Source organism: Vanessa tameamea, chromosome 6 (assembly GCF_037043105.1).
Source record: "Vanessa tameamea isolate UH-Manoa-2023 chromosome 6, ilVanTame1 primary haplotype, whole genome shotgun sequence".
Taxonomy (NCBI): domain Eukaryota; kingdom Metazoa; phylum Arthropoda; class Insecta; order Lepidoptera; family Nymphalidae; genus Vanessa; species Vanessa tameamea.
The window spans coordinates 10,993,665-11,015,799 of NC_087314.1; the positions used below are offsets into that span (position 1 = coordinate 10,993,665).

The window sequence follows — 22,135 nt, forward strand, 5'->3', positions numbered from 1 at the left end:
AAAATAATATGTCGTTAAACTTTTTTAGTAATTTGTAGCCATGGAAGAACTATTTTATTTATAAACAATTTTATATATATATAATCGTATTTCATACAGTTGGCTGTACAGTAAGCTTTACTAATATAAAAAAAGCCAAACGCAGCTTTTGCAGTAGATATTTATTAGTAAGGTTTTTAATATAATTTTTTTTATTATTTTCGTTTATCGAGAAAAGTATAAAACTGTATGACGTCATTCTACGACGTAGCAGTATTTATGAAGGACAAAATCGCGCGGAGCTGCTAATTTCTTAAAAATACTTTAAAATATTTGATATTTAAGAAAAGGCCTTTAAAACAGCTTTTAATAAATGAAAATTTGTTCGTCTTAAGACCAACAAATAGTGATTTATAGACATTGTTAGACAGATTATATTAGAATTAAAAAATAATAATTGAATTAAGAATAAGTAACACGCAAAATTGATAATTTATACCATCAATATAATATGAATTTATAAAATAATGAGAGACTTCTAACAAGTTTCATATACAGAGTATTGCCCCAAAGTCTCAAGAACTATTTTTTCATAATCGATTTGATATCTTATGTCGTGTAGAATTAGTAGGTTTGTAAGAAATTATATGAATATTATACTATTTACCTAGCAGAGTAGTAGAATAGTTGAAGGTAATCTCTATGAAAATGTTAGACAAAGGAAAGTATAAACTAAAAACTTAATCTTCTTTGTACGGAATATTTTTATATAAAAAATAGTCTCTTATATCTTTCTAGCAATTCCAGTATTTATTTCATCCACGGCTAGAGAAATAATATTTGAATTTGGAAATCACATAAAAACATACGCCACAGCCAGACTTACATCTACATTTTGGGTTTCGTGCCTTATTTGCTTTGCTAATTATGTCTGAATAACTCCTGTGTTGCAATTTTTGATAAATGCATTTCTAACTGTTTCTATTTAGACTAGCGTCTGATTGTAAGCATTCTAATGTAAGAGCTATTATTATTGTACATTTGTATGAATGAAACATGTTCACCAAAGCTGTAAGAAGTGGGGTTCCCATGGGGGTAACCAGTCTAACAAACGCAACTAACACGCTTGTTCACAAATCGAAACTTTGAAATAGTGTTGTCTTTCAACTTTCCACATAAATTATGCTGAATCAATCGAATCACTAGGGCGTAGTAAATTAAATTAAAGTCGCGTTTTTCAATCCTAGCCTTAATAGCCTTAATATCAATGTACTAGATAAGATCCTTTAGTACTTGTCTCCCTTGAATATTATCATACACACTCCTATTACAAATATTTGCCGTTTATTTGTACAGGAATTTACCAATATACCTATTGTATAATTGTAATTTGTTGGAAACAAGAATTGCTTGTTTTCTTGTTTAAAATGCGGGTACCGTTGAGTTTTTATGACATATTTATTTTTACTAGTAGACACTAATGTTGTGTTGAAGTGGGCGAATTGAGCTTGTGTTAGATAGTCTGAGAAACGTAGCGGAATAATTTTAAGACACTTCCCCGATGTAGGAGGACCTCGTACCCAACTGTAAGACATTTGTTTTCCATTATTTAATGTAGTTCGTATTATTTATATTTAGTTTCAAACATATATCATCAAACGTTAGTCAATTAACAATATATGAATATACCATTTGTATGCCTTAACGCCGTACGTCGCCTGCAACTGTCAGATAGTTTAACATTTTAATAGCGTGTGTGTTTTGAAAATTATATATTATTTTTGACTATCACTTGACTGTTTGACAAATTATGTCTAAAACTAGTAAAATTATCGAGGCACTAAGGAAAATCTATATTTACGTTATGCTAATTTTGGAATTAAGTTTTTTTTTTATATTCAAGTAATATATTTAAGATCCATTATAGCCTATTCCAAACAAATAAGGAATATTTTATTTTCCGTTAGTATATAAATTAAAATATATCTCTAAATCTCTCTAAATAAAGATATATTATGCTGTTAAAAAAATAGTTCTTGACTAATATATATTTATTTATAATACTCTTCATATATAATATAATTACTCCCAAACTTCCGATAACATATACGCTGATAATTAAAATGAAATTGTTTTACGAATCCAAAATTTTTGTTATTATTTATTAATAATATAGGAAATGTCTTTTACTCCTCGTGTGATTGGAATGTGTTATATTTTAAAATAAAAATACATCATAAAATAAATGCCTTTATATGACAGCTAAATCAACTGAATATCATTTAAAAATGACTGAAATACATCTGGTTTAGCAGAAAAAAATTTTACTCAAGAATTCATTATGGAACGTGTGTTAAGAAATGATTTTTTAAAATTCATCTCCTAAGGGAATTTATCGAGGGTATGATGTATGCATGGTATGGAAATTCGTCATATTTGATTTTAGAAATATGGCAAACGATATTTAGGCTTTTGTTTATCAGTTGAGAGGTTTTAATGTTTTTTTGAAAATTAATCACGTAATGTGGACGAAAGATCGTATGGATGTTCTAAGTTAGAAATATAAAAGCCAGTTTTTAAGCATCTGTTTATAAGTGAATATTTATAAGTTAAAATTGGTGATGAAAATTTGTACAGAACTTCGTATTTTTTCGATGTTAGAAAATATAAATCAGTGTTGAGGGATCTGTTTAGGCAATTAAAAATAGTCGTCTCAGCGTTATGAAATATCTATTCCATAAGAGGGTTAAATACGTAATGAATTTTTATAAGGAACCTGACGTAAAATAGCAATGCACCAAAAATGTAATTACTAGAGAAAATTCAGTGAGTTCTTGAATAGTTTTTCTGATAGGATATTGCATCGGGTATACAACTAAGGTAAATAATGTTATGCCTTTTTCCTGTTACAAAATCGAATTTACAATACATGGTAACGGCGAATTTACAATAACGAGTTTTCAATATCCTAAAATATTTTACGTTTTACGTTGGGCGCATAAAATCTAACAATGGAAATACTTTTTTCTCTCATTCGAATATGTCAGGGAACAAAGCGTCATGTGCCCCGCTCGGAGGACTTTTGTTCGGGGTCGGGATCTCGTTTATCACTATCGCAGATTCTTAGCAGCTTGATACGATATGAAAAATATATCTTGATATAATTATTCCTATACAATCAAAATATAAGTTATATATTATAAGTTTTTCACTTTGCTTATCACAGACTATCAGAACTTTCGGGAAAAATATACGGTATTGGAAAAAGGTCCTAAGTTAATATAATCATTATTGTGTGGTACACTAAAAGTACTGAGGTGGATACGATATATCCACCACATTTAGATATTGATTGTGCGATACAATTTCTTTATATCTCAAGTTTAATTTCGTAGGAGAAGTTGAGACGCTAGCTAGCTTAAAGTAATAACGATTCAAACGTAACAGAAATAAAAATAATGGTCCAAGTTAAACGTACAGTTCAAATTGTTAACTTTTCACAGCGAACCTGTCACTTATCTGACATTTAAACGATTAAACATCACGCGAACTTTGAATTTGAGCTGCTTTTTATACAAAATATTCGCTTAGCTTGCCTGCCTACGACTTTGAACGTCTTAATAATTTTACATAATATCTTCAGTAAAAATAAAAATAAAATGCAAGTAAAACTGAAATAAGTAATAAAACCTACATTTTATTTGAACCATCCTAGAAACAGAATAAGAATGAACGGAATGCATATTTTAAGTAGGATTTAAATTGTGGATTATCTTTAAACAGAATAAGTATTAGTACAACTCGGTCTTCTATTACATAATTAATTATGAACCCAGGTGCACTCTTATAGTCCAAAGAGATGACAAATTGACACGACGGGTGATCAAGCGTTGGACCAAGGGCTTAACTTGTTTTCCAAAGCACGAGGCTAACACTGCCTACTCTTCAACTTTGGGCTGTTACTAAGAACAAACTTTCACATAATCGGGACCTATGTTCGGTATACGTACAAGCTACTAGTATTCTTTCTTCCAAACAAATATGTCTCTTAAATCTATATGTATACGACAATGGCTCATTACAATTGCAAATGAAAAGAAAATGCCAAGAAAATAGCAGACCACTTTAGCAGAACAACTTTTCAATTGATTTAGATTTAATGTTACACGGCGCGACTTTCAGTCAAATAGGTCAATATAATAACAAAGATCGAAGACAAAGGATTTTAGATTTTCCACCTAAGTTGAAATATAAAATATATTTTATTTCGAAACGATGAAATATATTTAATGATGTCCTTACGTTTTCTATCTTATTTACTTATCTGCAATTGTAGATAAAATATTATAATTTGGGCTTGAGCTCCTTATGGAGAGAAGGTTTGGTGCTTATGCCACCACGCTGTTACAATGCGGATTGGTGAGTGTTTCAGTTTTTATCCGATACAGATTTCAATTCAATAATTTAAAGATATTTTCCTTCGTCGTCAGATAGCATGAGATCAATTTTGAATACGAATAAGTAAGTACATGAGAATTCTGAAGTGCTTGAATACAAATGATTATGGCGTCATTTGATATGTTTACTATACTAATTTACATATATGCAATTTATTTTTCAGTAGAATTCCTATTTTCTCAATCAATGAGAGCAACGTTGCTCTGAATCCTTTTACAGAACCATTAACATCGCTTTCTTTAAAATCAAGTCTAAAACCATACAGACATAATTAAAAATATCACATATTGTTCCTTAGATATATTAACGAAATACCAAGAATGTAGGTATACAAGATTATACAACGGAGCAGCAGCCTTTAATTAATGTATAAATCAGCCAGATATCAGGACGCCGTAGTTTTAAACCAGTATTAACCAGATTTTGCATAAAATTTTTGTTTAAAGGGAATCAAGTTGACCATTCCGTGAGGATAAGATACGCTCTAATTATTTTCCTTAATTAAGGAGATTGTAAACTCGTCTGAAAATTCCTTTTCCGTTATCATTTGCTAATGACATACTGTTAATCTTGTTACTGGACGAAATAAATTGAATATCAGTACTCGTAGAGCACATGAACCTGTCGTAAACGAATAGCACGAATTTGATTTAGATAAGATTTTGTTGGGAAAAATAAAAAAATACTACTTACTGCATACCAATTTCAAGTGTATCATATGTCATATTAAAATAAAGTGCTTGTTATAAAAATCATAAACCGCTTTTTTATCACAACCTTCAAATGCACTGTTTAAAAGATATTAAATCGGGTATAAAGTCGGGTATTAAACGTCTCACCTCTGAGCTGCTATTGGTTTTATAGCGCTATTTTCTGACAAATATACTCGGTAAATTTTTAATGACCTCTCACGGGATCTAGGATCTGTAGCCTTATAAGCTATATACTAGACCAATGACTCAGTTTATACAATTAGGACTTATTTATAAGTATATTAAACCTATATTTAAAAAATAAATGCAAAGTAAAATTTATTTACCAAGCTAATTTCAGAACGCAGTGTCAAGATCTGACATGTAGGTAAGACACCTTTACAAATGTTAAAGTAAGAGGATCGCGGTCGTTAAGTATCTTCAACTGAAACTTGGCGAACGTGATGCCTTTTGTTGAAACAACGTACGTAGGAAATAGAGATTTGCTATCTTTGCACTAAATTAACTTCAGTGTGTACTTTTATAGTGGAAACATTTTTTGCAACAAAGTAGCTGTTCAATTTCATATATTACATATATCTATCGCTATAGAATTATATATACTATATGTATATACATATATCGTCGTATAAGTTGCGTTAATAGGGAATTCCATCATATAGTATTTCTTATTCCTATCAATTAAGACTCAAAATCCAAATTAACGATCCGTCGATGACGTTCAACTACGAAAATATGATTACATTTTTGATTGTATTTTTAATGCAAATTGACATTAACAGCAAAAACTATGCAATCATTTTTGTCTAAACATCGAACAATGGCGGTGCCCGTCTCTCACCGTCGTCACGTATTTAATGTAATTTTTTTTGCGTCAATCACCTCAATATTGTTGAATATATCGATATGTCCAATCGACGCAGCATCCTTTGTGGATGACTATATACTGTTATTTCTTTACTGTAGCAAGTCAGACAAGCGTATGAGACACCTGATTGTATGTGGTCACCTTTATCTACAAAATTTAGCATTGTAAAGAATATAAGCTACTTCATAACCCGTCAATATTAATTGGTGTCTATAATTAAATTAAATTACCTAAATTGGTGCTTGGCGTTTATGTAAGCTGTTGAGTTTGTGGTACCCGCCTAGACAGGCCCACCCAAAGTTCTACCACAACTAGGTCCAATAATTTAATAAAAGATTGTGGGTTCAAACCCGACAAAGCACCACTCAATTTTCATTCGTTTAATTTGTGTTTATACTTCATCTCGGCGGTGAAGGAAACTCAAACAGAGGTTCACTTTTAGTACATGTTTATTATTTTATCATTATATTTTCAATTCGTTGCTTTTCAGTTATTTTCCAGGAGCGATGGTAGAATTAGTAATTAGTTTTCCTACATTTTTTTTTTACCTTTTATAAAAATGGCGGACACTCACACTTAACTAACGTGATGTATACAGTATACACACACGTTCAGATGATGCTTTGTACCATTTTCTTTTCAATCAAAGTAGCTTTTAATAAACGTTTAAATTAGCAAAGTTTGATGCAAAACGTTGAAACAAATTTAGTAGTTCATAAAACATCGTTCGGAACTACAATTACTGAAATGGCATTTAGTTTTCCAATTTAATATAACTTAGTAAGAAATCTCCGTAAGAGGTAATTATAAACTTTTCCTGATTCTCCGTAAGATAATATTTATGTGAGGCAATGGAAATGCAATCGTCCGACCGAAAGTTTAAAGAGAATTGACGTTATTCACGAATTCGTCTATTTTTAATCATTTAACTATTTTGTACCGCACAAAAATATCTGTTTTAAAATAATCTTAAAAAAAACAAAAGCAATTGCTTTTACCCAAAAAAAAGAATAGAAAAATATTTTTAAAATTATAAATGTTGTCTTTCTAAATTCGTTTGCAAAACAAGTAAATAAATCTATTTTTCAGCCATATGATTGAGAGTGTGCAAAGTCCTATTAACATTTTGTTAAGCAAGTCACTTTTATCTCATTGATACCATGAATCACCCTGGACGTCTGCGAATATAAATGCATTCGTCCGACACACTGCCCTTTTATTGTTAAGGTAGGTGCCACTCATTGCCGCGCTTTATTCGCACGAGCGAATTTATGTTGAAGAAAAAGTTTTATTAAATAACACCATTTATACTGACATTACCTTAATGATAAAGTATATTTAAATGTATAGTAATTCAGTACTTGCTTATAGTATATTTTTTAATAAACAATATGTGATTTACTTGTCGAATCATACGCAACTAAATTACAAACTTCAATTGTAATTTAGTTGCGTATGATTGTAATAGTGTACCTTTTATTTAACTGCAATTTTTAGGTTCCTGGTGTGCGGTGGATAATTAATAAACAATACTTATTATTGCCATCAACCGTATTAAAGTTTAATTATTTTTTTGATAAAACTTACCCTAATAAATAGTCTCTTGCGAAAATAATACTTAAATCGTAGATATCCACTATTTCACACACTTGTGTGATTACAAAAAATAAACAACATTTTTTTTTACTTTATTTCCATAGCTATTATTTATCATTCTTTACACTGCCAATAATATTAACAATATAAGGAATAAGAAATTCCGCTTCTAATTGCTGTAAGACTTTTCTGAAATCCGACAAAGCCCTCTGAGCAATTAACGTGGACAAACAGAGTTCTCAAGTTGTTCATAGTTGTATTTAATAGTTCTCCTCGTACTCGTTTATGAAGAAAATCTTGCAAATCGGAAGAAAATTTAGCTCACGAATTGGTTCCCAATTTTCAATAGAGCAACGTTTCAGAATATACTCAAAATCATTGACACGAAAATTTTCGTGCTTGTTCTCAGCATAGCAAAATCCATTGTCTAACTGAATAGTAAGTTATTGCTGGTTCTGCGGTACATACAGATCAGACAGCATTTCTTGTGAATTTCCTCGACAGCGCAAAACGTGACGCAGAGGGGTCTTACAATGTCGTTGACAATGAAGAATTTAAAGGTATTTTATAGTTTCAAGTGGAGCTCGTGTAACTTAGTTTGAGACGTTAAAACTTCACGTCAACTAGCAAAGTGCATATCAGTCTCAAGTTTTAAGCGTAGTTTGTGGTTTTGTCACTTAACAGATTAAGATTAACATCTTAACTTAAGTAACAAATTATAAAAGTAACATGTATTACGAAAAGTATATCCAAAATTAAAAACTGTTTGTTAACTAAAATATTTTAAATACATGCAAATTACATGTAATTTTTCACAAATACATATTAGACTTACTTACTAAAATGTTTTTATTTTTATTAATTCATAAATAAGTACTTAAAGTTCACTTGTTTATAATATATATATTTATATTTGTATACTATTCATTTTTAAAACTACTGTAAAGAAACAAACTGTTTTTTGAGTGAGACGACTGATCCTTAACATAATAATAAGTATAATATTCAATTAATTTAATTTATTTATTTATTAATTTCTTCAATGGTTGGGTCATGCCGGTATTGATGTACTCTTTCGGCATACTCAAGTGGACTCAAAAAGAACTAGACGCCTTGGATAGGAGAGTCCGTGTCCTGCTGACTGCATATCGGATGCATCATCCTCGGTCTTCGGTGATGAGATTGTATATCCCACGGAGATGTGGTGGCCGTGGCTTTTTAAATGCCAAGACCCTACATAACCGTGAGGTATACAAACTCAGGGAGTATTTTCTCCACACTGACTTGGATATGCACCGAGATGTAGTTACAATGGACAAGGGGCTAACTCCGCTCTCCTTAGGCAAAGAGAACTGGCGCAAACCTGTAGTACTAAGTACTGAGAACCGCAAGGGGGTATGGAAGAGCAAAGAGTTACATGGACGCTTCTATCGGGCCCTTCATGGACCCGATGTGGACTTTATAGCGTCCGTATCTTGGCTACGGTTCGGCAACCTATTTGGTGAAACCGAAGGGTTTGTCTGTGCAATTATGGACGAAGTTATCATGACAAACAATTACCGGAAGTATATTGTGAGGGATGGCACGGTGGACATATGTTGGGCGTGTCACACTCCGGGCGAATCCCTTAGACATATTATTTCCGGTTGTTCTCGTCTTGCTAACGGAGAGTATTTGCACAGACATAATCAAGTGGCCAAGATTATCCATCAACAACTTGCACTTCGATACGGTCTTGTGGTATCAGAGGTACCCTACTACAGGTATGTGCCCGACCCAGTTCTCGAGAATGGTTGTATCACACTGTACTGGGACCGATCTATAATCACTGACAGGACTGTTGTCGCCAACAAGCCTGATATAGTGGTGATAGATCGGTCAGAGCGCCGCACGATAATTGTTGACGTCACCATCCCTCATGACGAGAATCTCGTGAAGGCTGAGAAGGATAAGCAAATAAAATATCTTGACTTAGCTCACGAGGTTGTCGACATGTGGGATGTGGATACAGCAGTTATTGTGCCGATAGTCGTTTCAGCGAATGGCCTAATGGCCAAGAGCCTCGACCAACACCTTAAGAGGCTCTCGTTAGGCAGCTGGGTCAAGGGCCTGATGCAGAAGGCAGTACTCCTCGGCACGGCGCGTATTGTGAGGAAGTTCCTCTCTCTGGGGCCCTGACCACTGGTGGCTTGGACCTTGTTCCCGCCACTGATTGGCCTCTGTATTTTATATTTTTAAATATATTTTATATATTTTGTATTTTATATTTAAAAATCTATTATGCACGAGTGTAAATAAATAAAAAAAAAAGTATAATATTCAAAATCATTATTGGGAAATGAATAAATAATTATCATTATTATTTAATACATACATTCAAACTATATCTGTAGTTTATTTATATTTATATACTAGATGTTTTTCCAACTTTAAAATTGGTATTTAGGGTTTTTAAAAAAATATGTTTAAATAATGAACTATTATAAAAATATTTTTTATTATCGCTCTACGTGATGTATCTCCTTAGCAATCTACGCTTAGTGTAATGTTAAGATCAAAAGACGAAAGTTCACTATTTTTGTCATTGAGTTTATTGGACAATAGAAGCTGAGCGCGTGTTAAATTTTTTTAGGCTTTTAGTGTTGTCGTTGAAATTAAAACTCCTGGAATTAGCCAAGAATAACCGTAGGTACCTATGGAAAATAACGCCACTTTAACGAATTCACCAACAGTTGCTGTTGGATGCTGTTTGGTGTGCTCAATAATAATTTATTTTACTAACGTACTCACTGAATGGAGGCGATTTGTCCCTAACTAATCTGGCGACCAGCCAAAAACGTGTACACTTTCTGTTCGAGCGGCTAATATATTGATGTAGACATTAAAATATTGTATTGTCTTAGATGTAGCCGACTGAATAATGACTCAGATCAACCGTATGAATAACATTAACTATACGAATGAGACGTTATATTAGCCTATTAGTAAAGTAAATACAAAATTCAAACAACAATTTGTAATTTCAAAGTCCATTTTGCATAATATAATTAAGTCAAACAAATATAAGTTTTTAGCTGTTAATCAATTATCAATCAATATTTTCTAAATCAATTTAAAAATTATAGAATCTTGCCTTTTCTAAGAAAATTGAAATAAAAAATAAATAAACAAGACGATTTCATTGAATAATTACAGGAACGCCTAAGCAATGAAGAGATCACCAGATTGAGCGACGTACGTAACCTCGTCAATCAATTGTATGAAGCGCTGAATATGCGTGAACACCAGATTCGTAAGGAAAGGGAACTCCGATCGCAGCTGGAAAAGTTATCCGCTGAACTGCAGCCGCTTGAAGAGGTAAAATACAACTGAGGATTATTCATTATTCGTGCTATTATAATTATCGAATGAGGAATATTTGTAAATAATATTTGGACAACATCAATTTACCTCATATCAGATGCAAACTGAACATAACTGTTCCATTTAGTTGCATTTCAGATCTTACAAACTACTCATTTTTAATTCATACTCTCTTTTTCGAAAATGTTCTTTCTTTGTAAGACGTCATTTCACACACATAATTATATGGTATATTTGTACACTATATACTAGGAGTTCGTTTAACATCCTTAAAATATAAAGTATTTTAAAATTTAAAAATAGATAACTTCTTTATGTAAACGTTCTTATAGGCATTATAATTAATTAAACTTTGAGAATAATCCAAGCTATAGAAATAAAAATTGCTAATTAACGCATAAATAAATATAATAATAACTTATATTAACAGAACTATGAATATCAATATGTAACGATTGGCTATGATAACAATCAACCTTTAAAATAATATCACATTTTTGTTTACACTAAACAATTTAAAACATAATGTAGTTTCACCGCGAAATTAAATATAGACTATGTCTTGACATATGTATGAACAAATGCAAGTCAAAAATATTAAATATGACGCATAATCTTGAATTGAAAATTGTCTGAGCTGTTTTATTCGTATTCGTAGACTTTAGGAACACAACAACAAAAGTACCTGTGAATGCATTAGCAGACGGAGGGTTGTTTTGTGCTACCGCGTGGAGTGCATTAACATATAGATTACACTCAGCAGCTTGGAGGACATTACCGTAAATTGCCTCAATTAAAATATCTTAATTTATGAACGGTATTTGCTTCTATAATAGTTATGAATCTCCACCTTTATAGTAGAGAGATGTTATTAGCTTAGACATTAAGTTTCTTTAATCGATTTTCGTGGATTTTTTCACCAAATAAAGATGGCCACATAAAATCTACTACTATACTATATGCTATAAATGTTCTAATTTGATCACATACTTTTCCAGAAACGCATGTCCCTAGAAATGGAGACGACTCGCCACACATCTGCTCTGACCTGGGTGGGTCTGGGTTTGATGGGCGTGCAATTTGGAGTTTTGGCGAGGCTCACCTGGTGGGAGTACTCTTGGGACATAATGGAACCCGTCACGTACTTCGTTACGTATGGCACCGCTATGGCTGCCTATGCGTACTTCGTTCTTACTAAACAGGTACACGATTTCAGAATATTTAGAAAATTTGTTTAGAAAACAGGTTTTAAATGTAATTTTATAAAACATATTTAAAAATAAATGGCTTAATATGGTTTACATTTTTTCCAGGAATACATACTGCCAGATGTAAAAGATAGACAGCATCTTCTTACTTTGCACAAGAAGGCGAAAAAGATTGGACTTGATATTGTCCAGTATAACAATTTGAAAGATGAGGTAAGGGACTAAATACTTTGATACTTTTAGCAAAGAAGGTTAACGCTTAGACGATGTCACGGTGATATTAGTTTGTGTGATATTATTGTCCTTAGTAAGTGTTAACAAATTTATATTAGTAATAATTTAATTCTTACCTTAGAACAACAAATATTAATTATTTAGAAATTCGAATGTTAAGTTGAAATTTTTAGCTAATAATTCAATTTTATTTTAAATTACTGCATAGAAGCTGCTAGGTTAAGCCGCAGGTTCATCTAGTATTAATAGAATTTATTATCTTTCCAGATGGATAAGCTCCAAAAGGACCTTGCGCGTCTCCGCGACCCCCTGCACATCCACTTACCTCCATCAAACACATACAAGATAGACGACATCAAACGATCACCCTTGACCAAAATAAAGGACATGCTAGAAGGGACGACCAAGAAGATGAAAATCACGTAATACACGTTGTTTTAATCGTTGTATGACATTTTAGGTAGAGCTTGTTGATTCTATTTTGACCGGTGCATTTTAAGTTTGAACGTTGAACTATATAGTACTGATATTGAGTTAGCACTGAACTACGAACTGTATCTTTTTTTATAAAGAATGGCTTACGTATGTGTAGGATTTCGTGACATATTTTACAATTTACATATTTATAAAACATACGTGACATTGCATTGATAGAATGAAGTAGGTATGTTTTATAATTCATAAAATAATTGAAAATGTATTAATATATACAATCGTCACATTAAATAGTCATTTTTTTTAAACTTAAATTTAAAAAAAAACGTTAGAAAAGTAAAAAACGGGAAATACTAACAATAAAAGTAAGTCCTAACATCCGATCTAGTCATTTAGCATAAATATATATATGTTAGGTCAATCCAAATAACCTCTGACTGATTCTGACTTTGAAGTAACAAAACTATTACAGTACCTTTACCGAGTCGCATTTCAGTGCTAACCTCTCAGATTATAAAACAAAGGGCTGATGGAGCCCACGAAACATAGCGAAGCAACAAAAACGAAAACAAAATCAAACGCGAATGCCACAATGCAAAGCGACGTGTCTTTTTGTAAATTCGCTAAAAGTGCTGTCAATTTACTTAAAAATTTTCGACGTATTAACAAATTGTTAATTAATTGTTAATTACTTCATACGCTACGCCTTTTGTTTTATAATCTGAGGCTAACCCTTTGTAAATAGCAAATAAGTGAATGATATTAAAATAAAATAAAGAACTAGCACAGAGTGAACAAAGTTAGCAAATATCAAGACTTATCAAAATATGGTACATATAGTTCAATAGGAGGGATATTTTAAGTACATTTTGCTGTAATTGTTATGAAGAAAAGTCCTGAGAAGGTAATGTTATAACTAATAACGGTTTATCCTTAAAACTATTGCAATTCTATTTATGTACCTATGTCTTTCTAGTTAATTTAGACCTTATACTATATATGTTTTAGAACCACATTTCAATAGTTTAACTTATTCACCATATATATCATGAAAGATATTTATTACCATGTTTGTATTATTCTAAATGAATGTTAGTAACATCTTATTTGTTACATCTTTCTATTTTCAAAATAACGAAAAATATAGCTTGCGTCAGACTTGAAAAAGTTGCAACTACACAAAATTAAAAAGCTATACTTAAAAAAAGTTATCAATATATTTCGCATTATTAAAATATATTTTCCTTAAAAAATATTGTTAATGTTTTTACCTGTCATATTAAAGGAACGTTGTGTATATATGACAGATTTAGCAAATTTTTTTTAATATTATGCCATTAAAACGAAAAAAAAAATGATATCTTTAGATAAATTTACTTAGAATAATTTATGTTATTTGTTAGTGTTTTAATCGTGCTCAGAATTATTGTTTCCTATTTATCTATTTTAAGACCTATTAAACTTTTTATTAAAATAACAGATAAAAAATATAAGTCTGTGCCAATATGATGTTAACAAAAGTAGATTTAAGACATGCAAAATTTTGCCGCTTTGCAACATAAAATAAACAATTTATTTTTCTTGTTATAAAAATATTTTAAATGAAGACATACAAATTATAAACTATAGTAATTATTTTATTTACTTATAAAATAGATAATTTTTATTTAACCTTTTTACTCATTTTAGACGACATATTTCCTGTTAAGTATTCCTAATAGTAGTTCTAGTCTCTGTACAAATCATTTAAATCTTGTGTTCCTTTTGACTTGCCCTGAAATTTTAATCAAAAAGTTTTTTGTGTGACAGTTAACAATCAGTAAAAATATTGGAAATAATCCAATACAAATAAAATTAATTATTGTAATTGTTATTTAATTAAATGCACAAATTAAATTATTGTGTTTTGCTCGAATTTCATATTATTGCTTTAATTATATAATTTATTTAAATTAATTAAATATAGATAACTGAAATGTCAAGAGTTGATTTGTCTTTAATTAAATGAATTATTCAAATGTATTTTTATATTCTGTGACTAACATGTCTGAATAACTAACACAATTTTATTTAGAATTAATTAACTCCTTAAAAAAATAATGAAACTGAATAATTCGACCAACAATAAGATTTTTTAATCTATTTGAAAAAAAAAAAGCAGATTTAAAGAACTATAAATAATCTTTAAAAGAAAAATGCTAATTAAGCTTAATGTTAATAAATCATAAAATATGTACGCTTGGTAATGTAGTATTAAATAAATAAACGAGCCGTAAGATTAATGAGGGCTGTGAAATAAATGTGAAAAACCAATGCAGTCTGTTTAAAAAAACGACCGTCTATGGTTAAAATAAAACAATGCATTGTCTCTGCTTTAACACAAAAAAAATCAGAAATAAATTATTGAACTTACCTCGAAGTTCATTCTTAAATTTCTTTAGAAAGAACTTTTATTTGGATAAATATTGCACTGTCCAATTCTTCATATATTATCAATATGTATAAATATACTCTTAGATACATTTTCTTAATATTGTTATGTAATAACTACTACTGTATCTACACTCTAAATTAAGTTTAAAGGCCTTGAATTTACGGTCTAGTATAATAATTTGTATATATCCTTCGTAAATGTAGTAATAAGCACGCACACTTTATTATTAAAATGTCGGTTTTCTTGCAGTATTTAATTATGAAAAGTATTTTCGATGATAATGTGTCGTATAAAAACGGTTTCTATATTTAAACCTAAAAGTGTATATGTATTTTGGAAAAACTTTCTATATTATATTTCTTGATCTGATTAAATTTTATATTTATATAATGAATTTAGCGAAATAAATTGTTTGCATGTATATATTTGTATGTATGTTATGTGTCTTAGGGGTAATGTTCCAGAGCGTTTAGAGTAAAAGATTTTCTGTTTGTCAACTCATAGTTTTTTTTTACTATTGAGTATATATGTATGTTTATAATTAAGTCATATTTTACGAAAAAAAACCTTTCCTGTCTTGTGAAAATCATTAATAATGCCGTTTTTACATATTGCAAGATAACCGACTTGACGCTTTCTCTTGTGATTTGCGGATTTGCCTTCTAGAATCTTCTAAAATGTTTTTTCTATTAATATAAAATTTTATATACTTAGCAATTAAGTCGGAGCAAAGCTTCTGTTCACGCGAATTTGTTATTTACTGAAGGTTGAAATAATGATCATTTTTGTAAATTGTTTTTCAGATTTGTGTATTTATAAATATTTTTGAGATATCGATGTTAGGTGATTGTTTGTATTCTAAAATGTGCCGTCGTGAAATAATTTACTGCTACAGAATCAAATATTTAATATCTGTATTTATTTATACATTTTAAGATTAATTTGTTCAAGGTTTCAGAAGATGCGAATGACAAATTAGTTTTATTTTTCGAACTTTTTTAATTGCATTATCTCAATATTGTTCGTATCGTGTCACTTAATATTGTTAGATTCTCATTTAAGACTATTCTGATATATTTCACTGCATGTTGTTTTTCTAAAAAATACTGCCATATATAAATTATTCTATATTTATAATTCGTAACTATTTCTTAAGAATATATCCATGTTTTGAATACGCACAACGTGTAAAGCAGCTTAATTCAGAAACGAGAATGTAACATTCCATTAAAGTGACTCGGTTAAATAACATGTAATAAAAAATATTCAATCACATAAGCTAGACACTGTTCGTTCAATCTCGCAGGTAGTTAGGTATTTAATTATAAAATATATATTTAGAAGTAATAGTTTAACCACGTACTAACTTTCTTCTTTATTCACTAATAAAATTGCCAAACTAACCTTCCAATAAATGCATTTCTTGTTAACTTTGTTACAACTCTCGTTGTGTCTCAATTGATATAAATATATTTCATGTCAGCTTGTTAAAATAACGGGAATGTACTCAATGGTTATAATAATTTATTGAATTGTAATATCAAGTCACTTCGTAAAAAAATCTTTGAGAATATTTTTTAGAAATAAAATCAGTATGCATTGCATTGTCTTAGCTTTGGAAAGGACAACCTTTATAATTATTTTGAAATATTACGTATAAATATTTCTTTTTATAGTTAGAAGCTGTCATAACTATATTTTTACGATTGAGACCCGAGTTATAAATCGTTGTTGGTGAAGTGACATACGGGAGAACGAAGTGAAAACGTTGCGCACTATAGGTATATAATAACAGCCAGACTCCTTGTAATAGTTACTATTTTGCATTTTGTTAAATTTACAGTCGTGTTCGAATAAATTTTTAAAAAATATACAAAGTATTTTTATTAAATTAAACGCAATTAAATTTTTAATATATTTATTCACTGAATAATTTAGACCTTTTAATTAAAGTATAACAATTGTTAAAATCGAATATGTTGGGAAGATTTTAATTTAAGTGATCTTTTGATTTAAAAATTATGTTTTATCATTTTCCAAAGCTTCAGAGGGTGAAATTGGTTTAGAACCGAAGGGGTATAAGTCAATACTTTGCACATGAGCCCTGACCGACACGCCGGGTGGTATGCCAAAGTAATCCTCCCCTATATTCCTAATAATGGTCGTGCCAGGTTTTGTGTGATGTATATTAAATCCTATCGCGAATTCAGGTTTACTGTTATCGTCATCGTCAACTTCGTAATCATCGTGTATACTATTCGATCCTTGGGTAGGTTTAAGCGGTACGTAAGGTCTCTTCGTCGGCCTATAAGGTTTGCTGGTGGGACGCCATGGTTTGCCTGCAAGTTGTAATCATTACTAAGTTCTTTGTGCGCTCCATCACTGTGCTTTGGTGCCGAAAGGTGTTGGTGTAATAAAAACCAGTTTGATAGTGTACAATATTTATTGCGAACAAGCAATTTCTTATAAGTCATTCCAAATTAGTGCTCTCTCCAGCGGTTCTGTGCAATTCGATTGAATATTGTGATCTTGTTATTTTTAAATAAATGGCACATTATTTTTAAAAACGCAAATTCATCAATCGTCCTCCCAGATAAAAAAGAAGGTCGACGTACGTAAAACAGAAGCAATAAGCAATCTTCATCAGCCACGAGTGTTCCGTGCAAAAGTTGATGAAAAAAGAATTTTCGGGTTTCAACAAGATCACTAACGTCAATCACTTGCCATCATCCGTGCTATGCATCACCTGGTCCAGGAGTTGGCTTGGGGCCAGCAAAACTAGAAGCATCCTCATCGACGTAGCCCACTTCGGGCAGGTCCTCACTTCCAGTATCTTGAACAAAAGGCGGTGCTTGACCATAACTTTCCCCATCTGACTCCTCTTCAGAATTTCCAATAACGGGAGCGGAGGTCACTGGCTTGATGGGTCTGTCGACGTCAGATGTAGGAAATGGAGGTGGTTTGACGTGCCCTGATGCAGCTGTACCGTCTGGACCTAAAATTAAATATGAACACTCAATAGATTAAAAAAATGATCAAAGGAACACTTTTTGAAAATGAAGATCTCTTTCACTAGAAATTGCAAACAATTTGACGACTCATTTACCTTTGAATACGTCATCGCTGCTTTCGTCATTTGGAGTGTAGGACGGTGAGCCAGAACTGCCGCCCGCGTTGAATGCTGGATCATATGCACTTGGAAGGGTGGGGAAGTAAGAGGGGATGAAGGGGTCGTTGCTATTCTTCACGATGCGATACCCAATTCCTGGTCCAGCTATATAGTGTACCGTCCTATTGGAAAAAAATATATTTAAATAATTTCTTCAATAATATCTGCTCTAGAAATTCAAAAGTAAGTAATAATACTTTCGTAAGTTGAACAAAACGAAACTTTAATTTAATTAAAAGTTATTTTAAAGTTTAAAAGAATAGTTTATATATATGGAATTCGAATACAATAAGATTTGTACCAATCATTAGTTAAGTCAAAGATAAATATTTATCAACTTTATAATGGTTTTCTCTATACCTTTGAACACCTTTATCATCCAAAAATGTGTAGGATCCTCTGACGTTCCCGTGCGAGTCACTACTCTCTGTTCTTCTTTGGTCAGGCCCCGCGGATATAAATCTATAAAACAATAATGCTATAGCACCACAGATAAAAAGTAATAAAATTAAATTGAAGATGGATTTTGATATTCTCGTATTTTGTTTGTAATTTGCATTACAATCTTATTGGAAAGTATTTTGACGGGATTTCTGGAGATCATGCGTCTCACAGATTTCTGATTAACCACTTATACCTGTAAGAACCATCCAATCCTCTTTGCACAGCAGTTCGACCTCTCGATTTACTCTCTCCTCTTACAAGAGGTGCTCGATGGAACGGTGATCCGATGAGGTTAGGAGCGTCAGGATGAGCAGACGATACATGGAAACCTGTGTCCTTTCCGGCGATGTAGGATACGTCGTGCCGCTCGCCGATGTCGTCCACGAACGAATAGTGTCCTGTGGAGATTTAATAATTTAAATATAATATATATATATATAACATATTTTTATATACAAACCATGATATTTTATGCATACTACGATAGAGATATAACGAAATATATAATTGAATAAAATATTGTAGAATTTCATTTAGTTTACTTTAAGGTGCGCTCGGTGATACGGTAACTGTTTGTGAAGATGGAAAAAAAAAGATGACATCACACGAGTGAATAAAGATATTCTTACTATAATTATTTGAACATTAAACATTTATTATTAACTGCAAGTAAAAATATTTATCTCCGAAATATGTTACTATCAATTTGATCTTATAAAATTGTATAATATTACCACAGGTTTTTTTTAATATTATGTGGTACCATAAAGAACGTGAAGCAAAACAGAGAAACTTATCATAAAATACAGAATGTTGCCCTTAAACTTATCGCTTAGTTTTAGCAAAAGAACGGTAGAATAAAAATGTACTATGTATGTATGCTTTTATAAGCAGCATATTACCTTTAACATCACCCCGACTGTCAGCATTTTCATTTTTGGAGTAGGTCCTAGTATCTACTTTGAAAGAGTAGCTGGGGTCTTCGTTGGGATCGAAGTAGGGGTCATCTTTGTTACCAATAGGTCCTCGTGGTCGCTGGTCTAGGTCAATTTTTCGGTGTACATTTGGGCCTTTCGCTCGAAACCTAAAGAGTTTTGATTATAATTCGAATGAGCTATTATGCATATGCTATTCTTAAAATCTCACAATTAAAAAAAACAATGGGTGGTTTATTTTTAATTATATTTAATCTTGCTATACATATTTATTATTATAATGTATATAAATAATTTAAACTTACCCTCGAGGTCCAGCAGTGTATATAGTTTCTTTAATTTCGTCAGTTCCGGGTTCTCTCGAGCCGAACCTCCCTCCTACCACCTTATTTGCATTTCCATGGGCTAAATGGTAACTACCTCCACGATCTTTGTTTGCATATCTAAATAATAATAATATTACGTTATTTTTACGATATAATGTTTTCGTAAAATCATAGTTTCATCAATCATCAAAAAAAAGTTGTTTTATTTTTTAAATGGTCTATGAATTTAGTATGAATGTAGCAGTTACTAAATATAAATAATTAATATCACACGAACACAAAAATAACTCAACAAATTATCGTAACATTTTGTACAAGAAACGTGTTTGGTTTGAAAAATTCGCCGACGTTATTTGGGAAAAAAAATATTTATATTTAAATTTCTTTTTTATTTCCGTTACTGAAACGAGATATAATTAGTGTATATGTTAATAAATGTTTAAAGCTTAGTAGAGAAAATAGGAAAACGAATTCATCAAACTGAGTTATTATATACAAAAATTTAGCTCATCTAAATTAATATCAATATAATTGAGCGTTATGATATACAAGATTAGATCATATTCTTTGGTTTTTATACCACACTTACGTTTTTGTAAAATAACAATGACTTCAAGATACGATCTAAACCATCTACTAATTACGGTTTAAAAGATGTCAGATAACTTCTAAAAATATGCAATGAGTTATAACTATATATAAATATTTAATATTATTATTTTCTAGAAAAGGTAGAAAAAATATACCGCGTATAATTAAATTACTTGTGTCGGGTTAAAGGGTTTGAAAATTGCATTATTGATTCTGATAATCTTATTGGCATATTTATATCTTGTATATTATAAATATAAAGAAAATGATCGAATTTTATAATATTTAATCATCTGCTACGGTTTATTGAAAGCTATTTGATATATAAATAATAATTACCCAAAGTCAAATGATCCATCTGTGTTAACGTTATTAAAATCACCATCGCTGGCTCTGGACTTGCTCGGAATAACTTGAGTCCTTACAATCGAGCACACACACAAAACGCAAACACTATACAATGTCCAGGACATTTTAACACAATATTCTCATCACCTCACTGTGTTTAAGTCTAAACGATCAGGGAATGACTATGAAGATAAAAAACAAACCCGCCTTATATATGGCGCTAAAATTGAGCGTCCAACGAAGTAATACCGCGCGAAAATAACCGGACATCATTGTTATTAATACAAGGTACGTAATCCAGTGTCTGCGATTTTAATTTATATTGGAAGCTAAGCTAAGCTAAGCAGTTATTATCAAAGCTTGTTATGCTTCGCTGCAAAAATATTGTTATATGTAACTCCAATAAATTTGATTCCGTTCGGTTTCCTTATTTATTTATATTTAGATTATTGATATTTAATATGGATATCTTAATTGGAAATGGAGAGAAGAAGTACAAATTTTACACTACAGAAATATTGCATTAAAAAAGTCGCCGTTTGGACAACTTTAATTACAAGCTTTTAAGCATTAATTATTATACTTCAACTATTTTATGTTGAATTAAGCATCTAAATTAAAATCGTACCAAATTAGCAAATTTGGTTATTGTTATGTGGGGAAAAAGAATAACGGGTTTGTTTGTTAAATAAATAAAGAAGTGATGATATAAAATTATATCTTTGCGTGTGTGCAAGCATAAACACATAGAGATGCAGTGGCATAAGATGCAAGGGCCGCTACATCCTCCAGTCTGCCAGTACCAGGAACAAGTGTTGTGAGTTCACATTGTAAGCTTACAATCATGTATAGTTTTCTTAATTGCTTAATATAAATTGCATAAAAATTCTTCTCCGTTCATTTCTCTATGCACACACACGTACCTACATCATAAGAAAAAAATTAACGACTAAATCTTAGAAGTCAGAACGATTGCTAATATTCTTAAACCTTTACTGATGACATTTTAAATTCTGATAATTTTAAGAATTTGT

General features: G+C 31.0%; 2 protein-coding genes across 3 annotated transcripts in view; one reads left to right on the plus strand and one right to left on the minus strand.

The window, feature by feature from the left end:
• LOC113396344 (calcium uniporter protein, mitochondrial) overlaps positions 1 to 13,118 on the plus strand; it is a 145,416-nt gene extending 132,298 nt beyond the window's left edge. Inside the window, exons 5-8 of the mRNA XM_026634243.2 lie at positions 10,810 to 10,971; positions 11,976 to 12,179; positions 12,291 to 12,398; positions 12,687 to 13,118. Of these exons, the coding sequence (XP_026490028.2) occupies positions 10,810 to 10,971; positions 11,976 to 12,179; positions 12,291 to 12,398; positions 12,687 to 12,845 (633 nt within the window). The 3' untranslated portion in view covers positions 12,846 to 13,118. The remainder of the gene's footprint in view (positions 1 to 10,809; positions 10,972 to 11,975; positions 12,180 to 12,290; positions 12,399 to 12,686) is intronic.
• Positions 13,119 to 17,211: 4,093 nt separating this feature from the next.
• Positions 17,212 to 21,330, minus strand: LOC113396348 (uncharacterized). 2 transcript variants are annotated; one of them, XM_026634249.2, is made up of 8 exons: positions 21,093 to 21,330; positions 20,142 to 20,279; positions 19,804 to 19,985; positions 19,095 to 19,299; positions 18,818 to 18,919; positions 18,395 to 18,579; positions 18,035 to 18,283; positions 17,212 to 17,627 (listed from the first exon to the last, which is right to left on the minus strand). In XM_026634249.2, exons 1-8 carry the CDS (start codon positions 21,224 to 21,226, stop codon positions 17,308 to 17,310), a joined length of 1,515 nt encoding a protein of 504 aa, XP_026490034.2. In that variant the 5' UTR covers positions 21,227 to 21,330; the 3' UTR covers positions 17,212 to 17,307. The 2 variants fall into 2 exon arrangements, with proteins under 2 accessions (XP_026490034.2, XP_064071314.1); XM_064215244.1 differs by having other exon boundaries at positions 17,387 to 17,627; positions 18,000 to 18,283.
• Positions 21,331 to 22,135: the final 805 nt, after the last annotated feature.